The 18808-nt window shown below is 45.9% G+C and overlaps 1 protein-coding gene across 1 annotated transcript; it reads left to right on the top strand.

Moving 5' to 3' along the window:
* Window positions 1–728: 728 nt before the first annotated feature.
* LOC118097905 (vacuolar fusion protein MON1 homolog B) lies at window positions 729–15288 on the top strand. Its single transcript, XM_035141203.1, has 6 exons — window positions 729–819; window positions 5685–5781; window positions 6424–6858; window positions 8314–9112; window positions 12039–12186; window positions 12983–15288. Exons 2-6 carry the CDS (start codon window positions 5736–5738, stop codon window positions 13199–13201), a joined length of 1647 nt encoding a protein of 548 aa, XP_034997094.1. The 5' UTR covers window positions 729–819; window positions 5685–5735; the 3' UTR covers window positions 13202–15288.
* The last annotated feature ends 3520 nt before the right edge of the window (window positions 15289–18808 follow it).

The raw sequence follows: 18808 nt of genomic DNA, 5'->3' as shown, positions 1-18808 counted from the left end.
ATAGGCTTCCTCGTGAGAAAAGGGAAAACTTGGCAGCTATGCCAAGGCACCGAGAAGCCCCGGCCACCTTCGGGCCGGGGAACCGAGCGGAAGTCTCATCTTCTGCTTTGAACGGCAGGACTCGCTCGGCGACTGGGAGTTCGTGTTGCTTTGAACTATTCGTTGTTGTTGTTGTTGTTTTAGTTTATTGCTTTGTCATTGTAATTGTCATTTTATTATTTTGGTGACTTTACTGGGTATGTTTGTCTATTAAGTAAAATAATGATGATGATGAACTACTGTATTGTCTTATCGCCCGCCGCCCTTAGGAAGCCACCGGCTCAAGAGCGGCGTTTGTACGCGACCCCCGATTCCGACTTCACGGTATTTGGACCCGCCGGCCTCCGCCTCGCCGCTCTCGGCTCTCCCCCCCCCCTCCAGGCAAAGCCTATTTGGGATTGGTGGACGTTCCAGACTAGCCCCGCCCTCTCCTCGGGCCTTCGGCGGCTGTGGTTGATTCAGCCGGGTGTAATGGCCCCGCCCCTTCGGCCCGCTCTCGCGTTGCGATTATCCCTCTGTCACTTTCCCCGGCCTCTGACCGCCCCTTTTGCAAAGCAGCTCGGGGCCGCGATTGGCCTTCGACTGCATGCGCGGGCCGCGATTCGCGCCCCGGAGACCACGCCCCTGCCTGCCCGCTGCTCGTCCTGTGATTCGTCGAGACGCTTGTCCGTTTCCGTTCCCCGCCCCGCCCTCTGCCCCTTCGGGTCCGGAAGTGCGGCCGACGGAGCGGCGGAGGGTCTGCGGTGATGGGGCGACGAGGAGGGAGCCCTCGCGCGGACGGTGAGGGGCAGCGCGAGGGGCGGGAGGAAGCGGTGCTCCGGGGGGGGGGCGTGGCAGCCGCAGGGCTTTCCCTCCTTCCCGGACGAAGGGGCCTTCGGTGCTTCCCTCGGGGATGGACTGGAAGCCCCTCGGGGCAGGCAGCGGCGGCAGCAGAGACGACTTCCTCGCAGGACCAGGCCAGAAGCCCACCCGGTGCCGCAGTCTTTATCGAAGTGCTCCTTGGAGGCTCCCCAGGAGCAGGGCCTGGACTGGTTGGCCTTCCCACGCCTCCCTCCCAGCAACCTGCTGTTCAGCGGTAGACTGTGGCAGCACCTGGAGGCTCCATTTAGTTCTCATGGCTAGTGGCTGAAGAGAGCTATAGCTTAGAGATTTCCTTAAGCATTTTGCTCATCATACTAAGAATAACATTTTGTAATTCATTCCCCCTCCAAATGCTCCTCTTTTTTCTTTTGCAAAAAAACAAACCAACCCAAAAGGCTTGATGGGGTGTGTGATGGGGGAAAGGGCCATTTCTGCCCCCCCTTCCGTCACATTTTTAGATCTAGCCAATAGGAGTTTATCTAAAAGAGTTACCTAAGGTTGTTGCCATGTCTGTTGGGTTTCCATTGATCTGCCCAAGGAGGTGTCTGACAAAACCCACCCTTGCATAAGAGAATTGCAAGAGTTCAGCAAAAATAATAGTAAAATAACTGTCATCCTATGGGAGATTATTCTTGATGGAAATATGGAGGGCAGGATTAGGCAACTGTCAGTTAAAGATATTTCAGGGGTGGCAACAGTTATGGAATTATGCAGTGTGTGAAGAAACACTTCATTTTGGTAGCCCCAAAACCTTTTGCTAATTGGCTTATTTAAATTACTACGACTTCTAGTATTATAAGAGGGAAATTCTCAGCAGAGTAGGGATCTATTACTGTATTGAGAAGGCAGAGTTGAATTGTCTCCACTCTCCAGCCTCCCGAAAGGATCCTTTCCACTTTCTCCAATATGTACTTAGTGTGCTACACAGCTTTCTGAGACTGCAACTGACTGAGTTGCTGTGTTGTTTTGGGGCTGCGTTGCAGGGATCTTTGTGAACTTTCTGGGATGGGTTGCTGGTTGACTAATGTTCAGGGCTGATGTGCATACATGTAGCTCTCTAGAATGATAAAGCGTTTTTATGACTAGTAATGGCTGGATCAGGTTTTTCTTTTGGGAGTCCTGCCATGACTTTTAGGAAGGTGATGTAAGGGTTTGATTTTGACATGTTACTGAAAACCAACATGGTTTAGCTGTTCCTCTTATAGATCTTGATAGACCTATCTCCCCACCCCACCCCCGCAAAAAAGACACGTTTTCCCACTACACTGTGAACTGGCCTTCAGAGGCATCTCTGACTGGGCCATAAAGCGGCATGAGGCTGTTTGCTCAGTTTGTGTTGCTTGGGCACTTGAACAAATATGATGTGGCACCAGGTTCTGTAAAGGGGTACAAGACATGTTGGACGCTGCTTTTGACACTTTTGAACTAGCTTGCTGAAATGGCAGCTGCTCCTTGGTCAACCTGGTTCTGCTTGGCTCTGGTGTGGCTGTAGATAGAAGTACCGATAATTCCTTTTTTTGGAAAGTGTTGCTTGTCTGAGCCTACCATTGCAGGAACTGGTGCCAAGGATGACCTAACACAATTAACCACTCTCTTTTCTTGCCAGTTAAAGGTAAAGGTAAAGGGCCCCCTGACCATCAGGTCCAGTCGTGTCCGACTCTGGGGTTGCGGCGCTCATCTCGCTCTATAGGCCGAGGGAGCCAGCGTTTGTCCGCAGACAGCTTCCGGGTCATGTGGCCAGCATGACAAAGCTGCTGCTGGCGAACCAGAGCAGCGAACGGAAACGCCGTTTACCTTTCCGCTGGAGCGATCACTATTTATCTACTTGCACTTTGATGTGCTTTCGAACTGCTAGGTGGGCAGGAGCTGGGACCGAGCAACAGGAGCTCACCCCGTCGCGGGGATTCAAACCGCCGACCTTCTGATCAGCAAGCCCTAGACTCTGTGGTTTAACCCACAGCGCCACCTGGGTCCCTAGATTTCATGCCAGTTAGGGCTGTGGAAATCTACTGCAATACTTTTAACAATCACTGATTACGATTTGGTGCCTGTTCATCTGTTTGTTCCTGATATGAATTGAAAGTACTAGTGGTACAGTAGTATATTCACATTAATCTTAACACGATTGTGTAGTTTTGCTAATAACTTTTTAAAACTTGCCATGCCCATTCTTTGAGGGTGAGGATGGCCCTATATATGACAATGATGGCAGTGCTGTTTCTGTATCCAGACCGTTTCCAGTAGTCTTGGAGCTGCCCAAAATAAGAAGCTGCTGAGAACATCATGGTAGCACCATTCTGGACATAAAGGCTTAAAGCAGGGGTAGGCAACCTAAGGCTTATGGGCCGGATGCGACCCAATCGCCTTCTCAATCCGGCCCGCGGATGGTCTGGGAATCAGCATGTTTTTACATGAGTAGAATGTGTGTTTTTATTGAAAATGCATCTCTGGATTATTTGTGGGGCATAGGAATTCGTTCAGTTTCTTTTCCAAAATATAGTCCGGCCCACCACATGGTCTGAGGGACGGTGGACCGGCCCACGGCTGAAAAAGTTTGCTGACCCCTGGCTTAAAGGCTGGAAGAACATCTATGCAAGAATTCCAACACAGGAGGGAAATGGATCGTGAATATAGTTGGCAGCCCCAATTAAACAGGGCATTTCTTCAGGGCTGAGGAAGTTTAGAATCACTGCATAGAGTGTAATCCCTCAGAGATGATTATTGCAGTTGTGGAATGCCAGCTGCCTTTCTGACCTCACAGATGGCTGGCAAGAGGAGTATTAGCAAAGCCAGAGACTTTGCAAATCAGCCTTGCAAATAAGTTCAGGAAAGACATAAACATATGCCTAAGTGGGGTAATTTTAGTACACAGATGGACTGAAAAGGGGGAAGCATGCATGACACACCCAACTTGTCTCTTTTCATATCCCCCCCTCCATTTCCAAATATTTCCCTACTGGTCACCTGGAGGCATTTCTTACCTGTGTCAGGCAATCAAATTTATGGTTATTTACCTGCCTGTCATAAGTCATTTTGTGGAGAAAAGAGATACAATATACAGACAGAGCTCATCACAGATGGTGCAGGTGACGGGGAGAGCCTGGCTTTTTCATCCCTTTGTAGCTGAAGTGACCAGAGTGCACACCAGCAAACTGAACCCTTGTTGTCAATTATGCCTCTTCTCCCGTGGTTCAGGCAGGTGGCGTGTGTGCATCTGTGGGTAGGTAGGTAGGAAGTTTCTGCTCATTTTTCTTCTTCTTCATATTATGTTTTTAAAGGAACCCTTTTTAGAAGATGCACTGATGGACGTGGGATATGTGAGTTCTCGCTGGCATCACAAGCACAAGCCAGTCAGTGGTGTGCACAGCCAGCTTCTATTGCAAATGTGGAAAATTCAGCTTTTGAGAGCTTGGCCTCAAATACTTATTAGCCAGATTTGACTTGGAAACAAGTCCACTGAATTCAATGCAACTGACTCCCAAGTGTGCATGTAGAAAGATACATTTGGACTGAACATGGTGATGCTACTTCCAAATTGTACTGTGTTATTTCTGCCTTCACCCCGTATTGCTGGCTGTCGGCCTTTACGACTATGGAACAGAACTTCATACTCAACCAGGAACATGGGACTCACTAAACTTTTGTTTTTAAATGGTATCAGTTTGTTTTTCTCTTGCTTGCCTGTAGCAAATGGTGGGGCTGCTTTACCTTTTAGCTGACAACAGGTGCAGCTTTTCCTGCCACTGCATGATGAGATGTACATGCCCAAAGTTCCTCTTCTGTACAGTTGTTATAGGTAAAGAAGCCCTTTCCTTTTTTGGATCTGGCTACCTTCGGTACTCAGTCAGGAGCCTAGGGCTTGCCGATCAGAAGGTTGGCGGTTCGAATCCCTGTGACGGGGTGAGCTCCCGTTGCTTGGTCCCAGCTCCTGCCAACCTAGCAGTTCAAAAGCAAGTCAAAGTGCAAGTAGATAAATAGGTACCACTCTGGTGGGAAGGTAAACGATGTTTCCGTGTGCTGCTCTGGTTTGCCAGAAGCGGCTTAATCATGCTGGCCACATGTACGCCAGCTCCCTCAGCCAGTAAAGTGAGATGAGATGAGCGCCGCAACCACAGAGTCGTCAGCGACTGGACCTAACGGTCAGCGGTCCCTTTACCTTTACCTACTCAGTCCACTGTCTGTTTCTCTTTCTCTTGTTCTCTTGTGAAGTAAAGCTCAAGGGAAAAAAAGGGTGGTATTACTAGTGTCACTTTGGACCAATGATCTAAGTCAGCCTTTCCCAACCTGGCTCCCATCATCCCTGACCATTGGCTGTGCTGGCTGGGGCTGATGGGAGTTGCTTAAGATCCCATCCAGGAGTTAAGCGCTAGTAATTCTGTTTCTCTCTCTGTGTGTGGTGATTAGTAACCAGGGCATTTCCTGCTGTCTCCTCTGAGGCATCCCTGCCCAGGCATGTGACTGAGATTAGAGCAGGGAGGGCAGGCAAGGCTGACAGATTGACGCTTGCATTCTGTAAAGGCTTTCCCTTGGAAAGCCCTTTTCTCTGAAGTGCATTCATTCATACTTTCTAAACTGAAGGTTGAGGTTCCTTTTGCTGCTTCTTTTAGGAGGTGGAGGGTGGAGTTAGGTTGTGAATGGAACCGTGAAGGCAGTGTTCTAAGTTCTGCCCCTAATTTGAGAATGGGGTTGGGCCTGGTGAGTGAGCGACAGCACCTGCATCCTGTGGTTTTTTAGTTTTTGTAACAGTGGGGAACTCTTCTCACATTTGCCTCTTGATTTCTCAGGAGCTGTTTGAGATGTAGAGGGAAGACCCTGGCTTGCCTTCTAAGGGTGGGATGGATCTCCCTGAAGATAAGGCTGGGCTCAACTCTGCAGAGACAGGTGAGTGGTTTAAGTCTCTGCCGTTGTGGTTCAGTTATTCTACCTGAGGCTGAATTTTGTTCATTAACAGTGGACTTTTTAGATGATGTGGCTGCTATCCAGATCAAGCTGGCAAAGCCTGTAGTGTTGTATATCGTGACATAAACAGAAAAAGAGAGCTGAGATTACAGATAGCAAGAGATGTGTGGGAACCAATACCCTCTCAGCTAAGGTGGTGGTGAAGTTTGCTTGGGGAGAAAAAGCATCGAAGTGCTAGATTCCTCTTCTAGGAACCAGTGCTATTTTTCTAAAGAAGTGTCTGAACTCCCCATGAACGCCTCCCTTGCTCTCTTATAAAGGCAATGGCACCCACCTGGGAGGTGCCAGAACAGAGTTCCAGTGAGTTCCAGCTGGAAAGAAGCCCTGCTAGGAACCAATGATGGGCATAAAGGGAGATGAGGGAGACTTCATCTGACTGAGGAAAGCAAGGGATTTGGGGGTGGCTGAAAGACATGCTGAAGCTTGCTGCAAAGTTGGTCATGAAGTGTTGCAACTTTTAGTAGTTGAGCTCCCTTCTCAGTAGGGTAAAGGCTGGTGCAAGTAGGGAGGTGAGGATAAGCTAGGACTCCTGAAATCCTTTACTTGTGCTGTGACTTTTTCCAGGTGAGGATGAGCCCTGTTCTGCATTGGATGAGCAGGGGGAGCTACCTGATGCCCCAGCCAATGGACCCATAATTGAGACAGATGCCAAAGCGGATATGCAGGAGGAATCAAGTGAAAAGGACCTGTCTGACTCAGCCTCCACTGACAACACTTTGGAGGACTCCAGCGAGTTTAACCGACCTCTGGTGATGGGCGATGGGCCACCTGGGGAGGAGGAAGTGGCACAGCCGTGCCCGGCTACACACCGGGATGAGGATGTGACAGCTGAGAGTTGGCGGGCACACAGGAAACATGTCTTTGTTTTAAGTGAAGCTGGCAAACCCATTTACTCGCGCTATGGCAACGAGGAAGCCCTCAGCTCCACCATGGGTGTTATGATGGCACTTGTATCATTCATTCAGAGTGGGGATAATTCCATCCGTTCCATTTATTCTGGTACGGCAAAAGATTGGCAGTGGGGCGTTGCTTTAATTACAATTAACAACTTGTTTTTATGAGGCTTTGGGACTCACTCGTGATTTGAAATGGGGAAGTTGGGGCTTGTAGATTTTGTTAAGGATCCTCTACTTTTACCCCCATAATTCAAGCTCTGGAATAGGAGTTCTTGGGCATGGTTGTACCCAGATTTAATCCAGATCCCTATAGTTACAGCTTAAAATTATTGGTTTCTTTCAAACTGGACTGGCCCTCAGAACCATGACTGATGCCTAACGATCTTGGAATCTCTTGTGTTTCCACTGATAGGTAACAGTAAAGCCTATGTAAAAGAATTTCAGTTATTGGGCAATAGAGGGAGTTGGGGTTTTTATCATGATAATTTTCTTTTATGTGAAGAAAGCTGACGTGGATTGCATGGCTATGTAGTTGTGATTTCATGCAAGCACAGAGAAGCACAAATGTTGTTGTGCTTGTTATGGGTGTGTGTGTGTGTGTGTGTGTGTGTGTGGCTGTAACTGTGTTTTTATATTTTTTATGGGATGGCATTCAATTTCGTTGTACTATGTACAGTGACAATAAAGTATCTATTCTATTCTATTCTATTCTGGCTTCAAAATCCAGCTTTCTAAGAATTTCCTTTCATTCTTTTTCTTGCCCTTGTGGTTGTAGAGGTGCTTGGAAACACGTAGGCAATGTCTGATGATGTCTAGGGAGCTCAGGGGTCAGAGACTGGACCTTGCTGCTCTGTGTTGCTCCATGCTGTTCTTCATGCCTAGCATATGCATGTTTAGATTTAGTAGCCTATCCTGCCCAACAAACTCACTCTGTGATCCCCTAGGGGAAGAAATCTCATTCAGTTAAATATGATGTGGAATAAAAAAATAGTGACTATATGAAGTTGATATTTTTTAAAAAATAAAGCAATATAAAACTAAGGTTCTTATTAGTCAGAACACTGTGTATCCTGTGCTTAAAGAGATCTACTTCAGTTCTGTTGTCAGGAAAAACCTAAATCTTCAACCTGTATAAATTATATAAATTACCCAAGTACAGTTATTTCTTGTTTGGCATAGTGGATTCTACCCCTTTGACTATTTGCATGTGTTTTCCTTCTGCTCATCATGGGGTTGGGAGACAGACAAGGAGCTACACAAGGCATTAAAATCCTGCCTCTGGCCACTGGAGATCTTGTTCAGCTGATGTTGTCTAGAACGCTTTCAAGTACTGGTATATCTTTGCAACCATAAGGGCAAGAAATGTGTTTCTGAAAAAGGTATGCTCTCAGGATGCTAATTTTATACCTTATACTGCATTATGTGGGCTTTTTGCGTTTCCATGGAATTGCACGCTTTACTCAGGGTTGGGTAGGCTTGATTTACATCTGGTTCTGTCCTATTTGTGCAGAGCTCAGTCTGCTGCACCTTCTGACTAGCTCTCTCCTTTCCACCACAGATGATCACAAACTGGTTTTTGTGCAGCAGGGCCCGCTGGTGCTGGTGTCCGTGTCGCACACCTTGCAGTCAGAGCAGCAGTTGCGGCAGGAGCTTTTATATGTCTACTATCAGATTATCAGCATGCTCACGGAGGCCAGCATCACCCGCATCTTTGAGCGGAAAAAGAACTATGACCTCCGGCGCCTGCTGACCGGCTCCGAGAAGATCCTCAACCGCCTGCTGAACCTGGTGGAGTCGGACCCTTGCTTCCTGCTTGGTGCTGTGCACTGCCTGCCCCTCCAAGCCTCCCTACGGGATTCCCTGGGTACTTTGCTCCAGAAGGCCATCACGCCCAATCTGGTCTTCTCCATTCTGGTGGCCCGCAGTCAGCTGGTCACCACAGTGCAGGAGAAAACAGTGATTGAAGACTGCCGTCTAGAACCCACTGACTTGCATCTCTTGCTCAACCTCATTGGGGCAACCTCTGCATTCCAAACAGGGGAGATTTGGACACCTATTTGCTTGCCACGCTTCAACCCGGATTGTTACTTTTATGCTTATATTTCCTACTTGGATGTAGAATGTACCGTCTGCCTCATTCTTCTCTCCACGGACAAGGAGTCTTTCTATTCTGTCTCGGACTGCAAGAAACGCATTGAGGAAGGCATGAGGACTCAGAACTACCTGCAGGCACTCTCAAGCGGCCTGAGAAGCCCTTCCTATAGTGTGGGGCTGGTGGGTGTGCCAGACCTCCGGCACTTTATGTACAAGCCTCTGGATATACCTGATAACTACCGGCAGCTTCCCCAGTTCACCAGGTAATTAGAGGCATGCGTGGTCTGAGATTTGCTCCTTGGAGCAAGGAGGGCTCTTTGAAGAAGATGGAAGTGCAATAGGGGGTGGCTTAATTGGTTTGTGAATTGATAATGGCCCCTCTGAATTCTCCATGTTTCTCATGGAGGTAGGGGTATTAGTGAAGCATTTTGCCTCTTAATGTTTTGACTGTCATTGACATGTTTCTGGAAAATATGATTGGGCTTATTTTTATGCTCTAGAGTTCTGCTTCAGTGCAGTGTTGCATAATATATTTCCTGGGAAAGAGTACTGAAAATCTCAAGATTTAATTTGGGTAGACAGACAAAATCTCTTGGTTTTGGGACCCCCCCTTTTAAAAGGGGCAGTCTTCTCTTGTTAAGGGACAAAGCCATTGCATCCTATAGTGCTTGCTTGCCTATCTCTTTTCCTGCCAGATTTATTTTTATTTATTTTATTTATTAAATTTGAATATTGCCCTTCATCTGTAGATCTCAGGGCAATTCACAACATAAAAGAAACATATAAAAACACAAAATAAATAATAAAAACAAAAACAAATCAATACATTTGTAAATGAAGCAAATGTGTAGGGCTTGAAATTCCTTGACTGTAGACCATTAAAGAAAGTGAATGATTTTGCTTATTGCAAGATTATTTGCTTGGGGAATGATCCAATCTGACACTTCATGTGAATGTAGTAGCACATTTCACCTTATTATTATTTTATTATTTACTAGATTTATATACCAACCTTCATCATAAGATCTCAGGGTTGTTCACAGAATAAAATACAGGCTAAAAACAAGTAAACAATTAAAACAGCAAAACAATAACCCCCCTTCTCAAAGACACATTTAAAAGGCTGTGGAATATTCATCAGCCAAAGGCCTGGTTGAAGAGAAATGTTTTCACCTGGCACCTAAAAATATATAATGAAGGCACCAGGTGAACCTCCCTGGGGAGAGCCTTCCACTAATGAGCCACTACAGCCTCCGAGTGTCTCGTGGAGGAGGCACCGAGAGAAGGGCCTTAGATGATGGTTGCAGTCAGGGATGTGGTCCTGAGCCACCTCAAATTGGGCCTGGAAACTAATTGGCAGCCAGTGCAGTCAGTGTAATATGCTCAAACCACCTTGTCCCAGTAAGCAACCTGGCCGCTGAATTCCGCACCAGCAAAAGCTTCTTAACTGTCTTCAGAGGCAGCCCTATGTCAAATACATTGCAGTAATCCAAGCTAGAGGTTACCAGAGCATAGATCTATTAGGCTATCCCTGCCCAGAGCTGGGCCATGAGCTGAAGCTAATGGAAGGCACTCTGGGCCACCGAGGCCACCTGAGCCTTGAGCAACAGCAAAAGATCCAGGAATACCCCCAAGCTATGTACCCACTTCTTCAGAGGAAGTGTAACCCCATCAAGAGCAGGCGATCCCCCAGCCATCTCTTCTTCCCCTCACAAAAAACCCCCCACCTGGTTTCTGTGTGACTTCACACATGTCATGGTTTTAGGTGTGCCCCTTAATGTCTCATTCAAACATTCATAAATCTGGGATCATGGGAGTTGTAGGCCAAAAACAGCTGGAGGGCCAAGTTTGAGGAAGCCTGCTGTGCTGCAACAATAAAGCAGAACAGTGCAGTTTCTCTCCCCCCCTCTCTCTCCCTCTTGCAAGTATTAACTTGCTGCCCAATCCTATTCCCAGAAGAAGCTCCATCCCAGAACTGATTTGTGTGTGTGTGTTCAATTTGCTATGCTGATGCATCGAGACTTAGCTTTGGGGGCAGGCAAACCTAGAGAGATGGTACAGCTCCTGCCTCGTCTCTACCCCCGCCCCAAGGACTCCCAGCCAGAGGTTGTGGGAAGGGCTAAGCTGGCTATAAATACAGTAGAGCAAGTCATGAGGTTATCAAAAAGAATCCTTGTGTAGAAACTACTGGGCTGGCATCAGGAGATTCTTGCTAGCTGGCAAAGTCTTGTAAGAGGTACACAGAAATCTGGAAGCCATTTTGACAGGAGCTGCTACTGATTCAATGGTAATGCATCTGGAGCACCAAAGGAATACTTTATTGGTCAGAAGCACCCACATTTCCTTGGGGGAAAGCAACTAGAAACAGCCCCATTGGCGTCTGAGAGGGTTTTACATGTACAGTGGTACCTCGGGTTACAAACGCTTCAGGTTACAAACACTTTGGGTTACAAACTCCTCTAACCCGGAAGTAGTACCTCGGGTTGAGAACGGAAACCGTGCCGCGGCAGCAGGAGGCCCCATTAGCGAAAGTGTGCCTCAGGTTAAGAAATGGTTTTGGGCTAAGAACGGACCTCCAGAGCGAATTAAGTTCGTAACCCGAGGTACCACTGTAACTTTTTTTGACGTGCCCATTTTGCAGCTTTCTTCCCCTAAAAACATGCTAGGATCTGAGGGGCCTATTCCACTGACCACTTTAGTATATTGTGGGCTGGCAGATGGCTAGGGTGTATGCTTGTTCTGGCCCCCGGTGTGCATATGGACAGCATATCCTAGGTGCTGCTATGCACAGGATCCAATTCAGAAAGATGCCATTGCACATCTTGTTGTGCAATGCCAAAAGGCAACTCCTGTGTATGGCGTCAGGTGCAGACAACTGACTGGGCAGCCATATGTTGAAAGCTAAAAACGTGCTGCTTTCCTATAGCTTCCACTTGTCTGAGGTCTGGGAAACATCTTGGAGCCTAAATGTTTTCTGATTGTCAGACATTTCTTAGAGGCTTTTTCTGGGATTATATTTTTGTCCTTTCCCATTCTCTCTGAATAATTTGCTTAGTGGTTGAGGTGAACAAATCCCTCCCATTCTTCACTATGCCTGAGTTCAGTAGCCTGACCCATGGTGAAGAATGGTACAGAGAGACTCAAAGTTCTTTGATTTCCTGATATGTCTTTTCTTTTAACCAATTACAGCCCAGAACTGGAGGGGCCTTACTGCAGTGAGAATGAACGGCACCGACTCTTTGACCTCTATCACTACCTTCATAGTCGTATCCACAGTACCTCGCGCCCTCTGCGTCTCATCTACCATGTAGCTGAAAAGGAAACCCTCTTGGCTTGGGTGAGGAATGACTCTGCGGCTGCTTCTTCAAATAAGAGACTTTGTGATTGCTAGCTAAGAGTGCAGCTACCCCTTATGAGGATAATACAGGACTCCTAAGGCCATGCTTTCCTCATGTCAACACTTGGTAGGCAGGAGGGAGGAAGGAAAGGAGTGCTCAACATTTCCCTTCACCATTGAGTCACCCCTGTAAATCCAATCCTTTCTTCCTGATGCCCCCCAGATATTGTTGGACTACTCCTGACACCCCTCACCAGCATGGTCAATGATCAGGAATGATGGGAGTCATAGCTGAGCAACATTTGGAAGGCACAGATTCCTTACCCCTGCCTTAGGTACTCACAAATAATTTACTTTTTCTTATCAGTGTCCTCTAAATTAGAATAGCTGGGATAAACAGCTTAGGTGAGTCACAGAAAACTTGTGACTGACTTTTTGAGCTGTTGATAATCTTTGTTGGAGACGGCAACAAGCATCACAGAGTTTTAAGGATCACTGACCTGCTTTCTGCTGTTCAGTGGTTTAAGAGTCCAGCTCTTGAGTGGGATGGCTGGGAACTTTTATAGGTTCTCAAAGGTTGGTGAAATCTGGTAGTTTAGGGAACTTGCTACCCATAAGACGCTGCTACAGAAGAGTAAGTTCCTCTCTTGCACATAGCTGCAGGCTTTGGCTTCCCAGCCATTCTGCAGCTAATACCTTGGCTGTATCTGTTGCCTAATGGTCACCTGCAGAGAGTTCCCAGCCTTGCTACTGAATGGGGCTGAATGTTTTTTTTCTCCCATCCTCTCTTCTCTAGGTCACAAGTAAGTTTGAACTGTATACCTGCTTCAGTCCTTTGGTGACCAAAGCTGGTGCCATCAATGTTCTGACTAAGCTGCTGCGCTGGATAAAGAAGGAAGAAGACCGGCTCTTCATTCGTTACCCACCCAAATATTCCACCACACCCAATCCTAGTAAAGGAAGCAAGGGGTCCCGGACTGATGGTGCTGAGAATGGCTTCTTTGGAGGTCTCTAAAGCCTAGGACTTTAATACTGAACTGTACCCTGTGTGTCCTTACAGACAACTCTTGATCAAGGAACTTCTCTGGATGGGGGAAGAATGTCTGGTTTCGTGCTTCACAAGCTGATCAGGGTTTGCGTGGGTATGGAAAACATGGCAATTTTCAGGCTAAGCTGTCCCTTTGGTGATTAATTCATAAAGTTTTAGCCTGCTTTTTTAAAGTTTTATATTACTTGTGATCTTTGGCACCATGCCTGAAAAAAGGAATTGAGCCTGGACAGAGACTGGTAGACTGGATATTGCTAAGGAAATGTGGCTCTTGTATTCTGGGGAAGTGGCATATAATTGGAATATGGGGGATTTCATATATTGATCCTGTTTAAATATGGTTTCTGCCCATTCTGGAGTCCAGCAGGTTAGAATTATCAGTGGGTAGGTGCTCACACCATGGATATTATCACTGGGGGTGGGGGTGGGATTGATTGCTTATCACATTGTTTCTTTTCCTCCCAAGAGGGTATGATGGCCACTTCCATGCTTTTGGACAAAAGTCAGGAGGTAGGGAGTCTGGCTTGCTCTGTTTCTCTAAGAGTAGGTTCAGATTTGCAACAAATATGGTCTTGGTAATCTCTGAAAATACTTGCCCTTCAATAACCTACTTGATTGTCCATAGTTGCTATCTTTTGAGAATAGCTGTCCAGGTTCTAATCTAGTCGGTGGTAGAGGTTTATAAAGAGCCTATTACTTTCAGACAACACACAACCTAAAGAGATTAATGTTTCCTGCAGAGGTAGCTGACTTGAATTAGGCTTATGCCGATTTGAGAGACTCCAAGTGAAGAGGCCCAGTTCCAAAGATTCTTCTATCCTGGGACAATTGAAATATTTTATTAGACTAATGTCATCCTTGTTCTTTGGGCTATAATTGCCTACTGAATCAGGGAAGCAGCTTCAGTCAGTCCTTTGGCCTGACACTAGAGGATAGTTATGTTGAAGGGTATTTTACAGTCCTGGTACATTAATTGATGTCTATATGATGACTCAGTTTGTACTGTGTAATTATGATGGATTATTGACATTCTTTTTAATGTATTATGTTGGAACCTAAATGGCTTTGAAAAATTGTCTCACTGTAATTCTCCTCCCCCTGCCTTTGCCCTGTCTTCTTTTTAAAAATTTAACTCCATCTTAGATTGAAACGGGTACTGGCAAAAGTTCAGAGATGGAGAATCTTTGTTTTTAGCTGAATAACACGCTGCTCCTATAAGAGCTCTACTACTCTTTCTGTGCTGGGATAACACCAGCCCTCCCCCCAATAAATATATTTCTGTTTTTAAAAAATATATATTTGGCAATAGGGAAGAACAATTGGACCTGTCTAAACAGCCTCCTGAAGCTTGATACTGACAAATAGATATTTTTACATCCTTGTCAACTCCCAGATTTTGTTTGGATGTACCACCAGTTGTGACAGCTCCTCTTCTCAGAAGGAGACAGTGAACATCTCATTTTCTTGCAATTAACAATTGCATCTTTCCCCTTCCTGAGCAGGTGCTGTTCTGCTGTGCAAATATGTGCCCTGTATGAATTTGCTGCTCCTCCAGCGGGTCTGTTCTGCTTCCTGGTCCTTCCTGAATGCTTAAAAAAAGAGAAAGTATTATTTTTGTCCAAAGGGGAATATGAGGAAGCGTCTGTTCTCCAGTGCGCCATCTTCGCACCCTGTGATTTCTCATGATGTGGTGGGGAGTAGTAAGGCTTGATTTAACCTGGGATGCTTTTGTTAAGTGTACTGATTGTGGTCAGTTTTGATGTAGGCTGAGTACTGAACTGAATTCTACCCTCATTGCCAATACTGCAGTGACTGGAGAAACTACGCTATTTTGCAGGGTGTATCTGTTGCTATTGGATTCCTTCTGGTGCATGCTATGCTTCTTGCTCAGCTTGCTTTCAGCTAGCATGTTTTGTTGCCCTGGTAAAAGAACAGTAATGATCCCATGCATCATGTGGCTTAATGACAATAAGGGTTTATATTTCTGACTGAACTGTTGTACTGAGAACTGGAAGCATCTTATTAAATACAAACACAAGTCATTTTAAAATCAACTCCATCTCGGCATATCTGTCCATCTGCCACCGTGATTAGCAAAAGATCTTCTGTTTTAGCTTGTTGGGACCAAGTGTACTCGTTGGTTTCCAGGGATTCTCTGTGTCAGCATCTGAGGAAGCTAATAGTTTTGTAAAGACATGTGTTTCACTAGGCATAAACTTAGAAGTACCGTTCTCCTTCTCTTACATAGAGGAGAACCCTGTATCTGCAGTTTGCAAAAGTGCTTTAACTAAAAAAGGGTTTTTTAAAAAATATATCTGCTGGCCTATTTAATTAGGATAATCTGTTTAAGCTATGCAAAGTGTTTTTCAATGCATAATCAGAACTAATTGCCTTCATTGGAACCCTTCAAGCAAGTCCCAAAAAGGTTGCAACATTTTTTTGTTCTACTAGTTTGCCTGCCTGCATATAACTCAGTGATTTGTTGCCTAAAAGAACCAGCTTTTCTAGAGCTTTCCTGCCTGGTCACCTGGCAGAGATCCTTGGATGCCACAGGCAATCAAGTGAGGGAGTGTTTACAAGTCTTCTCTATGCTGAGTTTATCTCAGGTTAGTACTGAACTGCAGCTGACTTGGAGCACCTGTTATCGAAAGAATTTCTGAGAAATTGTGTGGGTGCAACTCTAAACATTATATTTGCTTACTTCAACTGGCATTGTTTTGAAATGAGGTGAAAAACTTACAAGAAAATTACAAAAAGTGTTAGAATTCAGCATTGAAAACATAGATGTAGCTGCCACATGTTTGTTCGGCTGGTTTTCCTTGATGTACTATGATTTTCCTGCATCTGCCTTTGTCTATTCTGCCAAGCACACAAAAAATGATTGTGTTTAAGTTGGTTGTGCATAGAGTTATAATGGGCACCTCTCTATGAGATTTTAATTTTATTAGCTTTTACATCACTATTATTTCAGGAGTCAATATTTCTATTTAAAAATTGTCAATGAGAAGATCACAGCTAACAAGGGGCGGTATTTTTTATTGCTATGCAAACATTTAGTTCACTTACAACGTTGCAGTAATTTTAAGGATGGATGATCAGGTATAAAACCATTACCAGCATGTGAATCTGCACTGGGCAAGGTTGAGCTGCAGTGTAGATCCCCGGCATGTGTTTTTCACAAACCTAGAAATGGAGCTATGGCTCTTCTCCCAGGAAAAACCTAAGAAACCTATGAGCTGGCTCTGGCTCAGTAGTGACAGCACAGACAGACAGCAGACAGTAAAAAAGTTTGCATTCCATGTAACACATCTATATGGCTTTGCTGGATAAGAGCAATTCAGTTTCTTGCTCCCATTTCTTCAGATTGTCTGAGAAACTTTCAGATGCCCCATTGGCCATATCAGTAGACCTATGCAATGTGTGGGGAACCTTTGGCCCTCCAGATGTTTCTGTACTACAACTCCCATTATCCCTGGCCATTGGCCATGCTTGCTAGGGCTGCTGGAAATTGTAGTTCAGCAACATTTGGAGGGCAAAATGTTCTGGCCTATGTGCAGAGAGCTGTATGGACTGTAGTTCTTCTAAAACTATTTTGAGGGATAACAGCCTTACATTGTTGGCTTTAATTCTAATCTTGGTAGCTCAGACATGTGATGCACTTCAGTTTATGGCGGTCCATGCAGTCAAACCACTTTGTAATCTGTCTGCATGGCTGACTTCCTGCAGTGTGGAGATGCTCCTCAAACACTCTGCACTTCATTTGGGAGAAAGCAGCTGTCTACATCCACAGTGGCTCCTGGTACATTTCTGAGCACAATTCAATGTGTTGGCCTCGGTCCAGTATACCTGAAGGAGCGTCTCCACCCCCATTGTTCTGCCCGGACACTGAGGTCCATCTCTGAGAGCCTTCTGGTGGTTCCCTCGCTGCGAGGGGTAGAGCTACAGGGAACCAGGCAGAGGGCCTTCTCAGTAGTGGTGCCTGCCCTGTGGAATGCTTTCCCATCAGATGTCAAGGAAATAAACAACTAGCTGACTTTTAGAAGACATCTGAAGGCAGCCCTGTTTAGGGAAGTTTTTAATGTTTGATGTTTTATCGTGTTTTTAATCTTCTGTTGGGGGCAGCCCAGAGTGGCTGGGGAAACCCAGCCAGATGGGTGGGGTATAAATAATAAACTATAATTGATATTATTATTCCAACATGGGAAAGAGGCTGCTGTTAGGGTTCCTGTGTCAGCTCCGTCAGCTTGTTATTTTGCAAGCTCAATTCAAGGAGCCAGTGCCTACCCACAATGGCATAAATAATAATAAACAGTTTGTGCCATATCTTCAGCCTAATGCTCCACCATGGCCTTTAAGAAGCATTGCCCTTTGAGTTCAGATTCATCGCCTGTGCTCCAAATCAGGTCTGGGCACAATGAGGGGTTTTTGTTTTGTTTTTTCTTTGGTGGCTGCCCTTGAAACGAAGAATTCTGCCTGCCTAGAGGCTTTCTTAAAGTCTGGACCTCTATGTCTTCCGGAAGCAGTGCAATACATTTTAAAATTCAAACTGGCTTTGAGTAGGGATAGAGAGGTAAACTAGAATAACTTATAGCACAATTTCAGCTATGTTTCTTCAGAAGCAAGTCCTACTGAACTCAATGGGGGTTCCACCTAGTAAGAGGGGTTAGGTTTGTTTCCATAGTTCTTTTTCAAAGAATCATTTATTGTGTTTGACTAAAAGGCATTACAAATCCAGTTACAAAACCAGCAAATCCAATAAAACTTATTAGGAATAAACAACCATTTACATAGTTGACTCTGATCTGCTCAGATCCCTGTTTCACGGTGGTTTCTTCAGTTGTGTAAGGAGGCAACAATGTCTTGAGCAACTCCTTCCTTTTGCCACCCCTTCACTGAATCTGTGCACTTTAGAAAGGCTGGTGGACTTTGAGAAGATGACGGTGTTTCCCCTTGGCGGGCTCTCCTAGCCCTGAGAGCAGCATCCCTGTTCCTCCTCCTCGCCCTGCACATGCTGGAAGGCCTGCCTTTTCCTGAGGAGTGTATCTTTGGGCTTGCTGGTTCTTGCTGAGGTTGCAGAGTCAGGGCTGCCGTGAACCCAGAGGTTGGCTTTCCCTTCCCCTGAGGTGGACTGTTTCTGAAGAACAGGGTTAGAAGCCCAAAGGGGCAGTTGAGAAGGGCGGGCCACGTCCAAGGTTCTGGAGCTCCAGGCCAGGCAGGCCAGAAGCAGGGAGGAAGGGGAGCGGGATGGAGGGAAGCGACCCAGGTGAGAGAGGGAGCTGGGGAGGAGAAGCCAGGGAGGGGAGAGGGGAGGAAGGAAGGAAGACCAAAATGAGCTCCAGAATAACTGGCCTTCCACAAAGCAGCCCCCACCCCAAAAGCCCCTCCACTGACAAAACTAATATGGGGAGAGGGCTTGACAGGTCCCAAGCCGGCTGCCGGGATCACAGGGACACTGTTTGTTTACCACTTGATTGTAAAACAAGAAACAAACCCTCAAAACGGTCTACAAAAAGATAAGACAATATAATCAGGATAAATTTACAAGCCTACTTTAAAACATACAAGAGTTGAAAT

This window comes from Zootoca vivipara, chromosome 16 (assembly GCF_963506605.1).
Source record: "Zootoca vivipara chromosome 16, rZooViv1.1, whole genome shotgun sequence".
In the NCBI taxonomy this organism is placed as follows: domain Eukaryota; kingdom Metazoa; phylum Chordata; class Lepidosauria; order Squamata; family Lacertidae; genus Zootoca; species Zootoca vivipara.
The sequence above is the reverse complement of the archived record's forward strand: the minus strand, read 5'-3'. Positions and strand labels throughout refer to the sequence as shown.

What these genes read in the sequence shown, in the direction of transcription:
- LOC118097905 (XM_035141203.1), top strand. Translation starts at nt 5,736, where the DNA reads ATGGATCTCCCTGAAGATAAGGCTGGGCTCAACTCTGCAGAGACAG. An exon ending in GCTCAACTCTGCAGAGACAG is followed by an intron (nt 5,782 to 6,423) that starts GTGAGTGGTTTA and finishes GACTTTTTCCAG; the next exon opens with GTGAGGATGAGCCCTGTTCT. An exon ending in AGGAAACCCTCTTGGCTTGG is followed by an intron (nt 12,187 to 12,982) that starts GTGAGGAATGAC and finishes TCTCTTCTCTAG; the next exon opens with GTCACAAGTAAGTTTGAACT.